General features: G+C 35.2%; 1 protein-coding gene across 2 annotated transcripts in view; it reads left to right on the top strand.

Annotated features, from left to right (window-relative positions):
* COL4A3 (collagen type IV alpha 3 chain) overlaps window positions 1-16,689 on the top strand; it is a 147,998-nt gene extending 131,309 nt beyond the window's left edge. For both annotated transcript variants that reach the window (XM_074298568.1, XM_074298569.1), the window contains exons 44-52: window positions 2,170-2,242; window positions 4,926-4,997; window positions 5,087-5,212; window positions 6,502-6,600; window positions 9,626-9,838; window positions 11,021-11,198; window positions 11,303-11,417; window positions 11,547-11,719; window positions 14,662-16,689. In XM_074298568.1, coding sequence (XP_074154669.1) covers window positions 2,170-2,242; window positions 4,926-4,997; window positions 5,087-5,212; window positions 6,502-6,600; window positions 9,626-9,838; window positions 11,021-11,198; window positions 11,303-11,417; window positions 11,547-11,719; window positions 14,662-14,746 — 1,134 coding nt within the window. In that variant the 3' untranslated portion in view covers window positions 14,747-16,689. The remainder of the gene's footprint in view (window positions 1-2,169; window positions 2,243-4,925; window positions 4,998-5,086; window positions 5,213-6,501; window positions 6,601-9,625; window positions 9,839-11,020; window positions 11,199-11,302; window positions 11,418-11,546; window positions 11,720-14,661) is intronic.
* Window positions 16,690-20,607: the final 3,918 nt, after the last annotated feature.

The raw sequence follows: 20,607 nt of genomic DNA, 5'->3' as shown, positions 1-20,607 counted from the left end.
TCAAGTATAAGATAGCATTCACTCTACATCTCCTGCCCTGTTGGATTTTTCCAAACTCCAGGGAAAACGATGCTCTTTCCAGGCTACGTACATGATCTCTGATTCATCACCATTCTGCTGACTTAAGTCTTCACTGACAGCATCTCCCTTAGCTATCTCTTCCCTAGAGGGCTAGGGGATGGAGTAACAAACTCCTTCCAATGCCATCCTTATTAGAAGGGAGAAGCTGGGCTTCTGGGGTTACTCCATTCTGCATTTGCTGGAGTAACTATCTGGTTTTGTTTTTGTTTTTGTTTTTGTTTTTTTAATTTTAGGGAACAAGATGGGGCCTCTAGATGGTACAACGGATATAGTTTAAATTTAGCCTTAGATACTTATTAGCTGTGTAACTAGGGGAAAGTCACTTAATCCTGCTTACTCATCCATAAAATAATCAGAAAAACCAAATGGCAAAAGGGTACCAGGGTCTGCCAAGAAAACCCCAAAGAGTCAGATGTGACTGAAATGGCTCACAAATAAGGGAACCATATCCCTTTTCCTCACTGTTGTCCTGCCTCCCTTTGTTTATTCTCTCTTCTCCCCTTCTCCACGCTCCATTAGATTGGAAGCACAAAAAGGGCAGGGCCTGTCTTTTTATTAATTGTATCCCCAGGGCTTAACACAATGCTAACACATGGTAGGTGCCTAATAAAAATCTATTGGATTGGATTCTAATGGGACAAGATCGTACTAGATGAATATATATAAATATGTGCAAATTAATTATAAGGCACTTTTAGAAGGGGGTATGGACATCTGGGAGGAATTAGGTATGGCTTCATGCAGAGAGTGATGTTTAAACTGCATCTAATTAAATAGATTAAGAATAAAGAATTAAGAAATAAAGAGATTAAGTATGAAGTGGAGATGAGAGAATGCCTTCCAGGCACATGGTGCAGCCAAAGGTATGGAGATAGGAGATGAAATGGTAGGTGTGAAGAAGAAATAAAAGTTTAATGTGGCTGGAACACAGAATGGGGATTATAGTAGCATCCAATGACACTGGAAAAGCTAGGCTGGGACGAGTTTGTATAGCCTCTTCGAAAGTAAATAGAAATTCTCTTTTATCCCAGGAACAGCAGAAAAACAATGGAGTGGACTGAGTAGGGAAGCATCATAGTCTCATCTGTTCTGTGGTTGTTGTAATAATCTGGTTGAGAGGTATTTTAGGCCTAAAATAAGGTATGTGAGTAAAATAAAGGGGTTAGATGTGAAAGAAATGGAGAAAAAAAAACTAGTTAGATTTGGCAACTGACAGGCTATATGGAGTGAAGGCATCAAGTGTAACACCAGTTATATACCTGGGTGACTGGAGGGATGGTTGGTGGTGCCTTTGATAGAAATAAATTAAGCCTTTCATGATGCCCTCAACTGCTTGTACTCTCTCTCTCAAACTATCTGGTATCAACTAACTGAATTTATTTATATTTATTCTGTATATTCTTATACTGGCCTTTGTTTTTGCAGCCTTACACTATAAGCTCCCTAGGAGTAGGAATAGGAATAAGGGTTACTGCATTTATAGTATTTGCATCCCTATTACCTGGCATATAGTAGGTGGTTAATAAATGCTCGTTGATTGACTCCTTGATCATTCTAACACCTGTCATCCCTGCAAAATGTCAATGTCCCTAGCTCCCTTTCCATCCTAAGTTTTTCATATTTCCTGCTCCCTTGATACCACTCCCATAAATACTTAAAGGAAACTAGTCCCATGTCAGCTTGATAGGAATTGGTCTATTCCACCTGTTCTTTATTATAGTTACAAATACAAATTATAATTTTTAATCTGCCTAAAAGTCTGCTTTCATCTGCAGAGTATCCACATCTAGAAATTTATATCCAGCAGACTTCAGGAAATACTGTATTGTGATCATATTAAATGTACTTTATTTATATATTTTATAATAATTTATATAAATTATACTATTATATTGAAATTACAAAAAGTTATTTTCTTGATGAAAGATCCTGTCTCTGAAATATGTCTGATTAGCTGAGACTAAATTGAAATAGACAAATTATGCTCAATATAATAAAATATATTATCTATCTACTTCAAGAAAAAAACTTTATAGTCAACATTATGATATTGTAATTCTTCTGCAATTCTCTTGTTTAAAATTACAGGGAATGCCAGGTACCCCAGGTTTCCCAGGGTCTAGAGGCGATCCTGGATTTCAAGGATTTCCTGGCATGACAGGTACTTGTCTAAATGTTCTTGTGCACTGCTTTGGAGGAAGCAAACACAATCCCCAAATGTAATTTAATGACTAAAGTCCTCAGTTTCAAAGCCTTGATGTAGGAGAAATGGAGCCAAAAAAAAGTCATGGAAAGGCAGATTAAATGAGTTTCAGAGGGGAATAGAAAAGAGAGAAAGTTCACTGCTTTCAATCTGATCTTTATACTGACCCTTTAATGCAGCAAATTAGCCAAAAATCAGAGTAGAATTAAAGAGCTTTGAAGAGCTTTGCTAGGCTAGTGGGGCAAGATAGCTACTTGTAAAGAATTCCTAGCACCAACTTCTTCCCTATAAGCCCTAGAAAAAATTACAACATACAATAGCAAGTGCCCACTTTTAGGGTTGCTGAGATTGCATAGTAGCCTAAGTATTTAACTTAAAATTAAAAGGGCTCAATGTTCAAATTCCATCTCTGACAATTGCTAATTATATGACCCTGGATGTCACAACTTCTGTGAATCTCATCTTTCACACCTGTGGAATAGATGATCATACCACTTTTATTTATCGTTACACAGTATAAAAATATTAAGCAATTTATTGAGGGATGTTGTAAGGATTAGAGGAGATCGTGTGCACTTTGCAAACCTTAAATGTCAATTAACTATACAAGAAATCATGAGGAAATCTTTCCAAGAGAATCAAAACTGAGGTTAATACTGCCAACTTTGGAGAATGAAGATAGTTGTTCTCCTCCCTAAACTTCCTACAGTAAGACTACCATTTTACATCATTTACTTGGAAATTTTTAATCTCAAAAAGTTAAAGAGAAGATTTCTTCACACTGAATATTTTCATTATGATGATGACTCTCAGGGCAATTATCAATTCATCTTCATCATTATTGTTATATTTGTATTGTGTTATGTTTTGTGTCTCCCCCAATCCCAGAGGTCATGTGGCAAAGTGGCAGGAAAGCTGAGTTCAGAACTAGAAAGGCCTAAGTTATGGTTCTGCTTCTGACCCAGAGTCACTTTTGTGATTTTGAGCACAGTTATAGGTCTCAAGCTTGCCAGACGTGGCTGTTCACAACATTCCATAGTACTGCCCAAGCCAGATTACAGAGTAATTGGGAAATATTTAATAAAATAAAGCTGCAACAAAACATAGGTAATATTCCATTTTAAAACTAAGCCAACATGTAGCATGTAGATATTTATATATATATGTGTATATATATATATGTGTGTGTGTGTGTGTGTGTGTATATCATTGATCCCTAATTCTATTTGAATTTGACAACATAGATCTGGGCAACTCTCTAAGATTATAAATTACCAAGGTGCCACCCTTTATTGGTAGGAGTCACTTCACTGAAGAATTCTCTACACCAACAAAATCACGGGTCCAGGTCCTATCCTTTATTTCACTAAAGTAAGTATACTGTTTCTGGTGTTAAACAAACAGAATTGAGGGTCACTAAGCTATACATAGGAATCCCTGAACCTAAATATTGACTTAGAAAGTTATGAGTGTTCTAGTGTATTTTTATTTAGTTTGTTAAAGAATTCCCAATTACACTTTAATCTGTTTTGAGAAGCACAGGTCTTTCCTGTCTTGTCTTCCTTTCACCTGTGTCAAAGGCTAGAAATGAAAGTGGAACTTCTCCATTTAGTGAGTTTAGGTAAAAAACAGACAGGTTTTTTACATTTTCTCTTAAGGGTATACCCTGCCATATCTATATTCAGTAAGCCTGCAACAATGATCTTAAGAACATTGATAACCATATGCTCCAATTAACTGCTAATGAGGCTTAGTTTCATAATGTCTCCACTCTAAAAATTAATGAAACTGAATTGTTTTCTAAATTCAGAAAACTAGTAATTAAGAACCCTTGCCCTAGTGTTTTGGTTGCCTCCTTTACTTTGTGCATTCATTTAGAATGTGCCCCAGGACATGATAGAACTGGAATCTTTATCAAATATCAAGATTAAAAGCTTTCTCTGGGTTGACACAGTTTGGACCAAATCAGCTTCAACTCTTATTCTAGAGTGATGCCTCAGGCAAGACTCTTTTTTTAAAATATCTTTTTATTTACAAAACATATGCATGGGTAATTTTTTTCAACATTGACCCCTGCAAAACTTTCTGTTCCAAATTCTTCCCCTTCTCCCCATCCCCTTCCCTGGATAGCAGGTAGTCCAATACATATTAAATATGTTAAATTATATGTTAAATCCAATATATGTATACATATTTATACAGTTATCTTGCTGCACAAGAAAAATCGGATCTAGAATGAAAAAAAGACCTGAGAAGGAAAACAAAAATGCAAGCAAACAATAACAGAAAGAGTTCAGGCAAGACTCTTAACAATGGTTCTAATGTTAACTTCTATATCTCTAATCTACACTATTTAGAGCAGGCACTCGATCTGTGTCAGTGAATTTGTTTGGTTTTTCCATATTTTGCTAACTATATTTCAATATAGTTTCCTTTGAAATTCCTGTTTTTTATTTTATGTATTTAAAAATATGATTTAAAGAAGGGTATATAGGCTTCAATAAACTGTCCAAAGGTTCCGTGACACAAAATTGAGAACCTCTGATTTAGAGTTTATCACCAACCTGAAGGTAAAAGTGGCTTGAAGCCATCTCTAAAGTATAATGATTAAATGATTATTATAAATTTTGTTTTTCTTTAGGTGAAAAGGGCAATCTAGGACCTCCAGGACCTTTTGGACCTCCAGGGTCAATTGGGCCAAAAGGACTTCCTGGTAAATTTTTTTTTTTTTTGGTTCTTTATGAAGATTTCAAAACACATTAAAGGTAATAAATCATCTTTTTATTATGTTTATGTTAATAGGTCAACCCGGAGACCCTGGAACAATTAAAATTATATCTCTGCCAGGGAGCCCAGGGCCTCCTGGTCGACCTGGAGATCCAGGAATGCAGGGAGAACCAGGAGCCCAAGGACCACCAGGATATCCAGGTTGGGAATCAGCTAGATCAACCTGAGTGATGGAGAAGTTATTCTATAATAACTGTTGATATTTACAACTTGGCAAATGAAAATAATACTAGAATTAGTCAAAGTATACATTTTAATTCTAGACCTGCTACTTTCTTTCTGTCATTCTGCCCTTGTAATTTGGGCATGTCATTTCATATGAAGGGGCTTCAGTTGCCTCCCTCATAAAGGAGGTTGACTATATGATCCAGGAAGTTATCTAAAATTCTAAATCTATAAATAAGATTGTGTTTTAAGCTTTGCAGAATATTTTCCCTTCATAATAGCCCTGGGAGGTAAGGAGGGACAAGTATTATTATTTTCATTTTATAGATGAAGTGAGACAGATTGGGTAAATGATTTGCTAAAGCTAATAAATACCAGAGTTAGAAATCAAATATATATTCTATGGGGTTTTAACTACAACCTATTATACTATTAAATCTGTCTATTTGTCTGCTTCCCAACATTTAAACAGCAAACTTTTGTTTTGAGTAAACACCACAACTTTAGACAGTATTGTAATGATAAACCCAGTGATCTAATTTGATGAACAACTTGCTAGAAGCTAAAAGATGTTGAATCTACAGCAAACCATTACAGAATATATACAACCTTAGGAAAATAAGTTGATTTGTATGTGTTTTCTAAATAAATATCTTTTGAATGTTAACCCTGATTACTATATCCATAATCAATTGTGAGTTCTCTGAAAGTTAACCTTCCCTGATATAAAATAAATCACTTTAATGGGTGCTTAATAAAGTGGAGTCTCTTTAAAAGGGGATATTAAGTAACTAATGCCTACTTTGTAAGGACCAGGATTGTACTTTTGATTTCATTATTTTGCCCAACTCCTGAATGAGGAAGCTCTATCTATGCAAACTGGAACTTTTTCTGCCATTTATTTCTAAGTATTAAAAGTTGCCCAAAGCAATAAGTTAAGTGATTTGCCCAACGTCACACAACATAGTCAGTTTTTAATGTGGCAGAGGCTTCTTGAATCCAGCTCTTTCTAGCTTCAAATTTTCTGGCTTTCTCTTGTCCACTAACTTGCAATTAATTCTCCCCCCCTTCCCCTTTCCCCTACTGCACCAACTAGCTTTTTCATCTCTTTTTGAGTCTCTCTCAGTGAGATTCCTGACTTCAGATCCAATGCATCTTACTTCTTTTTATTATTGTTTTCCCATGTATGAAAATGAGATTGTTGGTTTTTGTTTTTCTTTTCCACATGTATGAATGTAATGATTGCGATGGTTGGTGCTGAATAGGACTTCAAGGATTAAGAGGTCAACCAGGGAAACCAGGAAAACCAGGAATCCCTGGACCAGTTGGAGAAAAAGGCAACAAAGGATCTAAAGGAGAAATTGGTAAATACATCTTTAATTATTTTCTCAACAAAATTAAGTTTGAAAAGAATCATTTGCTGAGAAAAATAAGTGCCGTTTTGTTTTCAGCAAGAGGCTGTGTAACTTCAAGGTAATATGGGATTTTTTTTATTTATCCTTCCTCTTAACTGCTAACCACAGAGAAGGTGGTCAACAGGAACAAAAATGAAATCTAGGAATTACTCCACAGCTCAAGCATTCAGCATATACATATACATTTATGTGTGTGTGTATGTGTATTTATTAATATGTATAGCACCTATTACTGCCAGACACTATACTAAACATTTTATAAGTATTTTCTAATTGGAGCCTCACAACACTAGAAGATAGGTGCTGGTTTTATTCCCCATTTTATAGCTGAAGAAACTGAAGAAAGCAGAAGCTACAAACAAGCCTTGCCCAGGATCACACAGCCAGTAAGTGCCTGAGGCTAGATTTCATTTCAGATTCTCCAGATTCTGTAGCCTAGATGCCTCTGATGCAAGAGGAATCAAAGTGATTCACATAGTTTTATCTGTGTGGCTACTTTGAACTTCTAACAAATCAGTCGAACTATGATGGGACATTGATATTTTCATTTCATAAAATTCAATTCTGTCCTTTAAATATAGAGATCTGTGACTGGATAGGAAATCTAGCAGTAAAGCCATAAAAAGAATAAAATAGATATTGCAGGAGGGATGTCTTAATACTCATATGACTACCTGGTTGTTCTATTGACATCTTGGATTTGGACAAAAACCAACTGCTTGACACATTAAAATCCATTTCTCAGAGTGATCAACTTGGATTAAATATTACCTGCTGCAAAGCTGCATGAAAATATTCTGTGCCTCCATGTTGGAAATTGACCAGTTGTTCAAACCTATCATTTGTCATATCACTGAGTTTTTAAACTAAAAAAATAAGAAAGCTATCTACATTTTTTCTAATATAAATGCCCAAATCTATAAAATACAACAGATGCTTTTTTATCTCCTTCATTTTAGACATATCCCTCCCCCTTCCCTACTTGGTACACTTTTCCTTTTAAAAAGAAGAAAAAGAGAATAAACAAGTCAGCAAAACTAATAACATCAATCAAGTCTGCTAGTATAGGCATTATTCCATAGTACATATAGTTTGCCAACTCTGCAAAGAATGGGAAAGAAGTTGGATTTTCACATCTCTTTTCTGGGGAAAAGCAGTTATTATAATTACAGTCTTTGATTTATATATATATATATATATATATATATATATATATATATATATATATGTATATATATGTCAGTAGAGTAGTAGCATATATTACTCATGTACCAATTTGCTGTCATTTTGATCATATAAAAGCTTTCCAATTTCATGTAATGAACATTATTTTTTGAGACCACCTCTATACTTTGATTAAAGAATTTATCCCCTAGCCAGAACATGAAAAATAGCTAATCTGGTTCTCTTTTTAAAGCATGATCTTTAATATTCAGGTCATATCTCCATTTTAAACTTGTGACTTTGGTCAAAATTTTTGCCAGGAGTTACAAAAAAAGGGAGTTTTTTCCCAAGTAATTTATGTTCTCTAGTTTATCAAACACTGGGTTATATTTTAAATCATCACTCCCCTGAAACCCTCCTCTCTTCCTAACTCCCCTATCTTTGCTAAGGGTACCACTGGTTGCTCTTCCCGTCTCCCCAGTTTGAACTCTGGCACTCTCCTTCGCTCCTGGCTCTCACCCTTGCACCTCATCTGTTTTGCCTCCTCTGCACCTCTCACATCTGTGCCCTTCCAGTCCCTCACAGAGTCCCTCTGCCCTGGGGCAGATTTTCATTCTCTCTTCCTTGGACTACTGCAGGAGACTCGGATTGTCTCCTTCCTTCCAGGTCCTTCCCACTCCATTCCATCCTTCACATGGTTGCCCTAGTGAAATCTCTGCAGCAACATAGGGCTGACCATTAGACTTCCCTATCAGTATCTTCAATGGCTCCCTAGTACTAGCCATAGGACAAAATAGCATTTAAAGTCCTTTATAATCCAGCTTCAGGATATCTTTACAGTCATGTTCCAGACTATTGCCTCTCCACAGCCCTACACTTCCCACCTCAAAGCCTGGTATACAAGATCCTCCCATCCCATTCTGGAATGCCTTTAAGTCTTAGCTCTTCCCTCTGAGCATTCCCAGCTTCCTTCAGGAGAAATGCCCTTATGAAATTACATGTTTAGTGTTAGTTTATCCATCTCTCCATGGGCAAACACACAGAATAGAAGCTCCTTGCGGACAGGGCTTCAATTTTACTTCTGAATTCCTAGTTGCCTAATACATCAATTTTTTTTGATGAACTTACTGTTCAAATGTGGGTAACCTCATAATTTTTTTCTAATATGCCTCTTTCAAAATGTCTTGAAATTTCAGTTGATTTTGAGTCCCTAAAATCTATGACATCTAATTCATTTAATATAATATGTATAGAGCACTAATTTCTAGGTATTGGAAGGGACACAAATACAATTAAGAAATTTTCTTTCTTTAGAAGAGTTTCAGTATATTAGGGAGAGATAGCACATAAAAACAAATAATGATAAACAAATATCAGATGATACTGTTTGGCTAAATCATACAAAAGAAAGCCCATGATTCATTCATTTTAATCATTCATTCATTCTTTATTGGAGTATCTATTGTATTTGGGCAGCCTAGTTAGGAAGATCTGAGTTTAAATTTAACAGCCTTATTTTTTTTTTCATGTGTAACATGATGATAATAATAATAGCATCTACTTCCCAGGATTGTTGTGAGGCTCAAAAGAGATAATTGTCAAGTATCTAGCATTGTATCTGGCCCATACAAATGTTAGCTCTTATTATTATTAGGCACAACAAACATTTCCATGTATAAGCCATAATAAGCTTACAAGAATATTTCATTGCACAATTTTGAGTGACAAGTTTGTAATTTAGTGATGAGGGATGTATTTTCCGGTAATTTTTGTTCCTATTTCCTCTAATATTTTAATATATTATTTTAAGGCCCACCTGGATCAGCTGGATTGCCTGGACTAAAAGGAAAACCTGGGAACTTTGGACCACCTGCAACTGGGCCCTCCATCAGAGGCTTTATCTTCACCCGTCACAGTCAATCAACAGAGATTCCTTCATGCCCAACAGGAACAGTGCCCCTTTATAGTGGTTATTCCCTTCTCTTTGTGCAGGGAAATGAACAAGCTTATGGACAAGACCTTGGTAATGTCTTGAGTGTAATTTAAATCATTTATTTCAAAAAAAAGTGGTGTCATATAAGTGTAGCTACCTCAAAAGCTGGATATTAAAAAATCATGCAAATCACAGACAACCAGCTATTGAAGTAAAATAAAATATCTTCTTCCAAATGACTATTTTTCTCTGTCTCTACATTAGATAACTTATAGTATATATTTTGGGAAAGAAAAGATGAAAAATGTGAGTTTAGAGAACTATGATGGTGCCTTTAAGCCAATAATTTGGTTTCCATATAACCTATTATTTTCTTGAAATATGGGAGCACTTGATTCTAGTAAAACTTTCCACTTTGGACCTTAATTGAAACTCTGCTCACAGCTATCCTATCCTACATTATCTCCCAAATTTCTTAGGAAGTTTATTTTCAATATTTATTTTTAGCTCAAAAAACAAATAAAGCATTGGTCTGTCTGTACTTTCATCCCAGAATAACTGTTAGAATAATCCTGCCAAGAATTCATCCTACTCATTCCAAACAGTATTGAATTGAAACATCTGCCTGCCTTTAAGTCTTAAATTTGTTATTTTTTACAGAGCAATGAATATTCATAAAAATAATTCAGAATGGGGTTAACACAAGAGCATGTGCTGTTCTTCACCTATACTCATACTACAAGGTTTCATGATTTCATCATGGGTTCAAGTATAGGATGTAGCTCTTCTAGTATGCAGAAGATACTTTTCCTGAGTTTCTGTGTCTGAAAATAATGATCAACTGGAGGTCAACCTTATGGTGGGCAATCTCCCAAACTAAGCTAGGCTTGTTCCTATAGTCTGTCATAAGACCTACAGTTGGCAGCTTGGAAGGACCCGCCATCCAGGCCTGGCATTGGTACAGAGTTTGAGAATCCAGGATCACTTCCATACTAGAGCATGAGTTTAGTGGAGATTCTTTACATATACCTTCCAAAAAACTCCTAATGTAATCTAAATGCATATTGGGGGCAAAACCCATCATGATTTTATTGAGTTGTCATATAAGCAGCTTTTCAATATTACAGTTTAGAGATGCTATTAATTACAGAATTGATCATTTGTCATTCAGTTTTTTCCAAGAATTTTAGCCTCTGTCTTATTAAAGTGACTCTAGTTGAGACCCTAAATTATTTTTCAGCTAGTAAAGATGCACAATCTTATGTTTTACAGGAACTCTTGGTAGCTGCCTACAACGTTTTACCACGATGCCATTCTTGTTCTGTAATACCAATGAAGTGTGCAATTTTGCTTCCCGAAACGACTATTCCTACTGGCTGTCAACAACAGCACAGATGCCCATGAATATGGCCCCAATTACTGGCAGAGCTCTGGAGCCTTATATTAGCAGGTCCTAAATTACTTCCTTTTTCTCTTGATAAAATAATGAAAATAATGTTTTAGTGTTCTGTGTAGGACACAGTGGTATTTGCCACATTTTATGTCCTGTTACAGATGTACAGTCTGTGAGGGTCCTGCCATGGCCATTGCGGTTCACAGTCAAACCACAGACATCCCTTTATGTCCTGATGGATGGATTTCTCTTTGGAAAGGATTTTCTTTTGTCATGGTAAGGAGAAAAGCTGACACAAAATCATAGCTGGTGCTATTTTCAGCAGCCTGACAGGCTGTACATCATCATCCGTCTGGCACCTGAAAATGTGAATTTCTAATACTCCTGTGTTCACTGTGTTCATAGTACACAAGTGCAGGCTCAGAAGGCTCTGGGCAAGCACTAGCATCTCCTGGGTCCTGCCTGCAAGACTTCCGTCCCAATCCATTTATAGAATGCCATGGCAGAGGAACCTGCAACTACTATTCAAATTCTTACAGTTTCTGGTTGGCTTCATTAAATCCAAGAAGAATGTTCAGGTAAATATTCAAAGATTGGAGGCTCAAGAGAACTATTCTAACATTACCTAGAGCAGTATTTCTTTTTGTTTTTAAAATAAAATTTAAGGATGTCATTTTATATCACCTAAATAATTTCATCCCTTTACTCCTCCTGGAGGACCATTCCATATAGCAAAGAATTTTTTAAAATAAGAAAAAAAAAATAAATAAACATTTAACAAAACTGATCAGAGTATTGGAAATAAATGGAAAATTCATGCAATTTTCTATATGTGGGCTTCATGGCTCAGCTAAGGCACATATAAAGGTGTCTTTTCATATCTTTTATTTGGGCCATGCTTGTCCTTTGTAATTTGGCACCATTCATTTTTCACTTGTTTTGTGGTGAAATTTCCCAGTTTCTTAGTTGTAGGCTTTACTTAACTGCATCAGTTCACCATTCATCTAAGTCTTTCCAAGCTTCTCTGAATTCATTTTAGTTGGTATTTCTTTACAGCACAGTAATATTCCATCACATGTGCCACAATTGATTTGGCCATCAATCAGTAGACATTTATTTTGTTTACACTTTTTTGATAACAGCACTTTGATGTGACCTGGCTCCCAGGCAAAGAATCTACTTATATTACAGAAACCACCTTCAGATTGGCAGGACCCACACTTAAGCACTTTAAAAGCAATGGTAGCCAGAGCCATTACAAAGTACATAATGTAATCATAGCTGTCAGCAAAAAATCTCCTAAACAAAACATCTCTAATATCATGCGCAGTATTTATTTACTAGGAAGTTATGAGGGAGTGGACAGAGTACTAGATCTGAAATCAGAGTTTAAATATATATTCTGACATTACCTGACATTGGGTAAGTCACTGAACCTAAGTCTGCCTCAGCTTCTTTACCTATAAAATGGGGACAATAATAACACCAGACTTGGGTTGAGATTAAAATGGATAATGCTTGTGAAGCACTTTGTAGACCTTACAGCAAACCTTAAAGTTCTGAATAAATGCAAGCTATAATTATTATTACACAATGATTTGAAATCTCTGACAAGGTATCAGGACAATAAGTGAAGTGGTCCAGAATATGAGATTTCAAAATCTGGGATAGAGATATTGCAAACAAAACTATGTTAGGATTTATGTTATTTAGCTTATGATTAATCATAAATCACCTTTTTTGCCTGAATGTTCCTGGAGGGAAGGAACATTACTCAGAGGCAATCAACTTGTTTCTACCTCCACAACATTTTTTTTTAATTTTGTTTTGTTTTGGTTTTGTTTCCTTTCTGAGGCTGGGGTTAAGTGACTTGCCCAGGGTCACACAGGTAGGAAGTGTTAAGTATCTGAGATCACATTTGAACTCGGGTCCTCCTGAATTCAGGGCTGGTGCTCTATCCACTGCACCACCTAGCTAACCCTGCTCCACAACATTTTTCAAAATAGCTTCTCCTTTCTACTCCCAAAGTCTCATTCCTTTTCATCCAGATGATTGTAATAGTTATTACAATATTATTATGAAAATATTGAAGTGTATAATGATATTGTGACAACAGATAACATACTATTTGATCTTTCTACTCCAAACCAGAATCCACACAGCCACCATAGTGGTCTTCGAACATCTCCCCAGACTGCCTCCCTCCTCAAACTCAAAGGGCTTCTTGCTACCTCTGGCATCAAAAGGAAGTCCCACTTTCTAAATTCTTTACCATTTGGCTTTTTGCTAGCTGCCCTCCACACACTCTAGGGTCCAGCCAGATGCCAACTTGCTGTTTATCCCATCTGCTGCATCCAGGCCTTTGCACTGGAATTCTGTTCCTCCTCATCTTTGATTATGGGAATGCCTGGTTAACTCCAATGTCCCCCCTCTTTCCTTCAAGAGCCCTTTCCTGGTGCTCTCCTTGGCAGAACTCCTGCATTTACCCTGTATACATTACTTCTTAATTTAAATGTGCATGGACAGATCTTCCACATTAGTGTACATATGGTTAAGGGCAATTATCATTTCACTTTTTTTCTCAGTATTCCCAGAGCTTAGTACAGTGCCTAGGACAGAGTAAACTTTAATGCTTGTTAATTAGGATGAGAGGGCACAAATACTCTTATACTCACAGCGATAGGATCACTTATTCTGTGTTTTACCAGAAAGATCTATTATCAACATTTTACTCTTTTCTGAATCAAGGATTTCCTGATATTGACTAATAATGAGGAAAATCAAAGATTTATTTGTTCTAATGCTTATCCTCCACTCATTTTCTGAGCTTGAGCAAATTATTAAACTTTCTAGTGTTTGGGGTTTTTTTTTAACTTAAAAAATAGGATAATTTATATTAAATATCCTGCTACAATCATTGAAAAGATCACCATGGCAACATTAAGGATTCACAAAACATGAATAACAATATAAATTGTCATTATTTAAAATAATATAGATTGCTTTAAGAAGTATTACATATGTAGATGAAAATTTGAACTTAACCAAATAAATGAAAATAAATCCATACCCCCAAAAATTTCGTTAAAGTTTCCTTTAAGAAGATGTCTCTTAGTGCCTCTAATGGACAAATGAGTCTGCAAAAATAAGAAAAAATCCCCCAGAAATCTATTTCAGATGATAACAAAAAAAAAAAAAAAAAAAAAAAAAACTCTTAAAATATCATTTTAGAGTTACTGTGTTACTGTTTTTGAGTAATTAGATTCATGCAGATTTAAACACAATAACTTTTCTCTCCTGTTTCCTAAATACTCTCTCTTCCAGGATAATGATAGTTTATCAGTTAATAAGCCTTTATAAGGTACTTATTATGGCCAGGACCTGTAATTTCTTTGAGAAAAGGGATTTTTGAGATTTTTGTCTTTGTATCTGAAGCACTTACACTAAACTAGCTAAATGTTTGTTGACTTAAATTATATTAATTTAAACAAATATTTTCTCTTTAATTTTTTCCTCTCAGAAAACCTACTCCATCCACTGTGAAAGCCGGGGAGCTGGAAAGGATAATAAGTCGCTGTCAGGTCTGCATGAAGAGAAGAGACTGACAAAATCGTAGAAAACAAAACTGCCACCTAGGCAGAGAAGAGTCACTTTTTAAAGCCATGATCTGACAAATGGCAGTATAGCTGTACTATCACAAGAACTTCTTTTAAGAATCAAATTGCTGTGCTCTGCCAGCAGATTATTCACAAAGCACATTATTCTGGTCATTGGACTACTGTTGGTTTAAAGTATCAAATAAATGGTGGTTGAAATGAAGCTAAATGCCCCAAATGAAATAGGTGGAAGAGTTGTGGTTCAAGATGTCCTCATGACTGGTACCCTTTAACAGGTTACTCCATTAAATATAAGCACAAACTAGACATTCCTATTTCACTCTCCAACTACCCAGAAGTTATCAGGGTTACCCCTGGCCAGAAAGGAGGTAGGTCAGTTAGATGTTTCAGTGGCATATATGAAGTAGTAAAATAGTGCAAAGTTTTTCAGGATAAACAGATGTAAGAATCATTCGGGATGAGAAGATGTAGATGAAAAAACCCATAACGGAAAGGACAATGGATAGCAATGAACTATCCCTATAAGTGCCAATGCTAACTAATTAAAACCAGTTACCTAACAAATCTTGCTCAAAATAGCTATTTTTTTATACAATTCTACATTCTTCTCATTTGTAGACCAATGTCCTTGTTTGTCTTGTAAAATTCTTTTATATGTAAAAAGTAGATTATTAAATTAACTAGCAACACCATTTAATAAAAAGCCTGGGTATTTGGATGAGCTTTATATGCTTAAACATTCTTATGATTAATATCTGTTATGGCCACAAAAGAGCAATTAAACACTGAGTCTCATGAAAAATCCCACGTACTCCACTTCTGCTGTATTATCTAGATCCAATGTCATGTCTAAAAATTCAACAGACAGAAGAAAAAAAAATTAGCATTCATCTCAGCTTGCTATTGGAGACCTGGGAAGAGCTCTTTGAGTTGGATAAATCCCTGCTTCCATGTTCTGGTGGACCTGAAGCCCTATTCACTCATCAAACCAGGGTCTCTAATTTGTGCCATACTCTCACTAGGTCGGCTGGGGCCAAACCCTAAGCCAGGGGGAAAAAAACCGAAAACAACAAAACAGTTTCTATAAAACAGAGAGCCATGAGCCCAATTTTTAAAAAATTGATTCCAGAATGTTGCTTGGTCACCTGATGCCTGTGAGACCCAGGACAAAAAACATTTAGCTCTCTCAGGGCTCTACAGGGCAAGACACTGTAACTTGCAAAAATGCCTGGCTGCATTGGTAGAAGGACTTACCTCATCTGAGAGTTCCTGAAATCAAGGATTTAGTCACTTTGTCCCCAAGCCTTTTAATTCTTTCCATTTTATCTCCTGAGAAACATATCAGTTAAGACAAAATGCCAAACTTTTAATAATTCTATGTACATTTTAAACTTTCCAAGAACAAATGAATGCTTTTCCTCATTTTGTTTGGTACTATTAAAGTATTCCTTTAAAAGAGATATCAAATGATAACACTACTGGCAGAAATATATTGGGCATTTCTTTATACATGGTATCCCAAAAACCTTAGTGCAGTTTAAGCTAATTAAGCTGTTAAGCAAAACTGTACTAAGACTCTTAGTATTTATACATACATATATATAAAACAAAATTATCTGTTTATTTTCAAGTAAATATACCTAAGTTTAAAAACTAGGTTGCTTTACAAATACAAATCTACTGTCACATGATCAATTGTGATAGACTTGGTTCTTTTCAACAACAACAGGATTCAAAGCAATTCCAATACTATTGATGGAAAATGCTATCTTCATCCAGCAAAAGAATATGGAGATTGAACATGGATCAAAGCATGGTATTTTCACCTTTTTTTGTTGTCATCTGATTTTTTTCTTTTCTCTTCTTGTGTTTTTTCCTTTTTGATTTGATTTTTTTCTTGTACAACATGGCAAATATGAAACTGTTTAGAAGAATTGCACCTGTTTAACCTCCATTGGATTGCTTGCTTCTTGGGGAAAGGAGGGGAGGGAGAGAGGGAGAAAAATTTGGAATACAAGGTTTTGCAAAGATGAATATTTAAAACTATTTGTATGGATTTGGAGAAATACTATTAAATTAAAAAAAAAAAACACAAATCTATTATCACCGATTTTGAAGACAAAAAAAATTGCCAAAGTCATCATTCCTTACCTTAGGGATGAGGAAATTAAGTTTAAAAGAGGATAAGTAAATTGCCATAGTTGATTAGTGGCAAAAGCCAGAATCCAAATCTTTCTATTTCCACTCCAGTGCTCTCTGAGCATAACTAAACTGCAAATGGGATCCTAGTCAAAAAGTTGGTCATAATATACTCAGGTCATTTCCATAAATTGTAAAGAAATTTTGGATTTTTCAATCCAAACAATTCAATAATTATTGGAATTATTTCATTATTTCTGACTTTTTTTAAATTATCAATTTCTATTAGAAAAACATCATTGTAAATTAAACATGAATCACAAATAACCTCTTTAAATCTATGATTTCAAATTGGGATTTAGCAATCTGTTTAAAAAAAAAAAAATTTCCCAGAGGGCTGTTTTAACAGGATAAACATTTCCAATTTATTTTTGAAATTCAATGAAAACACAATTTACAAGAGTTAGAATTTTAAAAACTAAACTAATGATGAAATTTATACTAGAAAGTATGTTCCAAATTCATGGCCTTCTTCAACACAAGAAGTTCATGACTTCTATCTTCCCTCAACTTCAGCTACTCATGAACATAGTCTTCCTCTACACCTAGCCAGCTCGTGACACTGTTTTAAGGACAAGATCTGATCATCTTACTCTTCTTTTTGCCTCTTACTGATGCCTAATTCTTAAATTGGTTCTTTGACATCATTGAAATCTCCAATCCATGTTTTCCATAGCTATTCTCTCTGGTTTGTTTTTGCTTCCTTGCTGCTTCCAAATCTTGATCTTTTATTGAACCATCCTTCCAGGAACACCTTACAGCCAGAAGGATGGTTTCCTACAGTCTAGGTTTTGGAGAAGAATAGCAAAATACAGAGGAGTCATTGGTTGAAATTCCCTCTTCTCTATCTCGTGACTTACCTACCATCCTGTAAGTCCCAGTTTCTTCTACAAGAAGGCTTTCTGAATGCTAGTGTCCTCATGCTGATTATCTCGTATCCTATATATATATTTCATTTGCACCCAGCTGTTTGCATGTTATCTTCCTAATTAGACTGTGAGCTCCTTTAGAGCAAGAATTGTCATTTATCCTTCTTTCTAGCTTGGCACACAGAAGGTACTTAATAAGTGCTTATAAACTTCTTGTTCACTGAAAGTAAGAGGATTCAGAAATAAAAGCAAACAGGCTAAGTAAGTGGTGTCTTGGAATTAGATTCAGAATTTTGACTTACGGTTTAAAACACAAGAATACAAGAATTGGCAAAGAAGACTTTACCTATATTTACCTATAATTTACAAATCTGGTCAAGAGGATAGCAAAGATTAACCCATATGTGGAAAATGGTGAGTATCACTTAAGAAGAAAATTAATTAAATTAATTAAATGCTGTGAAATGGAGTTCTCCTATCTGGAGAGGAATTTGGAACTATGCCCAAAGGACTAAAAACTGCACACTCTCTGACTTAGCAGTGTCATTATTAGATCTTCCAAGGAAAATGTGAAAGTGCAAAATTGTTTGTAGCAGCTTTTTTGTGGTAGCAAAGAACTGGAAAAATGAGTAGATGCCCATCAGTTGGAGAATGGCTGAATAAGTTGTGGTATATAAAAATAAATATAATATAAATATAAAATATTATAAATATAATATAGATATAAATATAATATGATATAAAAGTAATGGAATAATTATTCCATAAAAAATGAGCAAGCTGATTTTAGAAAGGCCTGGGTTATAAATATAATATGATATAAAAATAATGGAATAATTATTCCATAAAAAATGAGCAAGCTGATTTTAGAAAGGCCTGGGTTATAAATACAATATGATATAAAAATAATGGAATAATTATTCCATAAAAAATGAGCAAGCTGATTTTAGAAAGGCCTGGGTTTACAAAAAACTGATGCCGAGTGAAACAAGCAGAACCAGGAATACATTGTACACAATAACAATAATGTGTGATGATCGACTATGAATGATTCGGGACTTCTCAGCAATTCAGTGATCCAAGACAATCCCAATAGGCTTTGAACAGAAAATGCTCTCCGCATCCAGATAAAGAACTATGGGGAGTGAAGGTAAAGCAGCACAAAGCTATGTTTACTTCTTTTTTCTCACCCATGATTTTTTCCTTTTTGCTCTGATTTTTCTCTCCCAATGAGATTCATAAAGCAATATGTATTAAAAATAAATTAAAAAAAAAAAAGAAAAAGAAAATCTGTACAGAGAAAACAATAAAACAATAGGCCTCAGATCCTGATATTTTAATATTTAAAAATGTGGGTGATAAATACGGTGAGCTAGAAATTATAATGTTTGGAAGCAAATCTATCTTCATACCTGGGAGATGCTGGATTTGAACCTATGACTGGAATATGTAGTTTATTTAAAAGGAACAGAAGACATAAAATTGGTATTCTCAAGAAAACACACATGTATCATGATTATATTTTTGGCTAAAATTATATATAATATAAAAGTATAAGCTTTTATTAAGGAAACAGAACTGGGCAAGAATAAAAATTGTTTAACAAACTATTCAAACAAAAAGTAATGTGGTTATAAAAAAAGAGAATTTAGCTTCTCTCAATTCAATAAGTATTCTCGAAGTGACTCAAGATAGGGATTCTGCTAGATGCTGAAGACACCAAGACAAAATGAAACAGTCCCTGACTTCGAGGAGTTTACAATGTGTTGGGAGAACACAATGTTTACAAAGATAAGTAAATAAATAAGGTAATTTATGCAGGACTGAACATTATCATGTAGGGGGTTCAGGAAGAGTTCCCCATAGGAGGCTGCACAAGAGCTGAGCTTTAGGTAAAACAAGGAATTCTCATCAGCAGAAAGGAGGAAGGAACGGACTTAGGGCGGCGTTAGTCACTGCGGTTCCAAGCCGATAGGTGAAATGTCAATTTCAGGAAATAATCAGGAGGGCAGTTTCCCCACCTTTTCTAAAAACTAAAGTTCCTTTTTCCATTGTAAACTATGCTCAACCCTATCATTAATACTAGTTTGGTGCCATCGCTGAGATGTGGATTCAGAAAATGGCCATGGAAGCCTCAAAGCCAAAAAAGCTAGTGTTCAATTTCCACCCTTAATACACTCGATGCCCAAGGCAACTAGACCTCTCAAATTCAGAGAAAGTAGCTCAAGGGCTTCCGTTTCCTTATTTGCTAGATGAGAATCCGATCAGATAAATGAAATACATTTTTTGATTCGTTTGTTCTTTGTACAATTAACTTTTTTTTTTTTTTTTTGCCTTGAAATGAGAATTTTTAATTTTAAACTCCCATCTCATTCAAACCTCCACCTCAGGGTCTCAGAAAAAAAATCTCATCTTCTGCAGGAAGAACATCTTCCTTAATGTTAATGCCTTTCTTCTGAAATTATCCCCAATTTATTCTATGTAGCTTGTATCCCTCCCTACGTCAGACTAAAAGTAGTAAGAACTAGGGTTGATCTTGCTTTTCTTGGTGTCTCCAGCATTTAGCACAGAATCTGCCATATAGTAGGTGTTTAATTAATGATTAGATTAAGCATCCAGTAGGTGCTTCATAAATGCTTGTTGATTTGTCTCCCGAATGAGGCAAGCAGAACAGGTACAGGTTATACCCATTTCAAAGATGGCACTCAAGGCCCAGCATAGTTATTCCTGTCTTGTTGGGATAAGGTTACCAGCCTCTGGAATATGAGGGTCCGGGTTCGA

This window comes from Sminthopsis crassicaudata, chromosome 3 (genome assembly GCF_048593235.1).
Source record: "Sminthopsis crassicaudata isolate SCR6 chromosome 3, ASM4859323v1, whole genome shotgun sequence".
Lineage (NCBI taxonomy): Eukaryota > Metazoa > Chordata > Mammalia > Dasyuromorphia > Dasyuridae > Sminthopsis > Sminthopsis crassicaudata.
The sequence above is the reverse complement of the archived record's forward strand: the minus strand, read 5'-3'. Positions and strand labels throughout refer to the sequence as shown.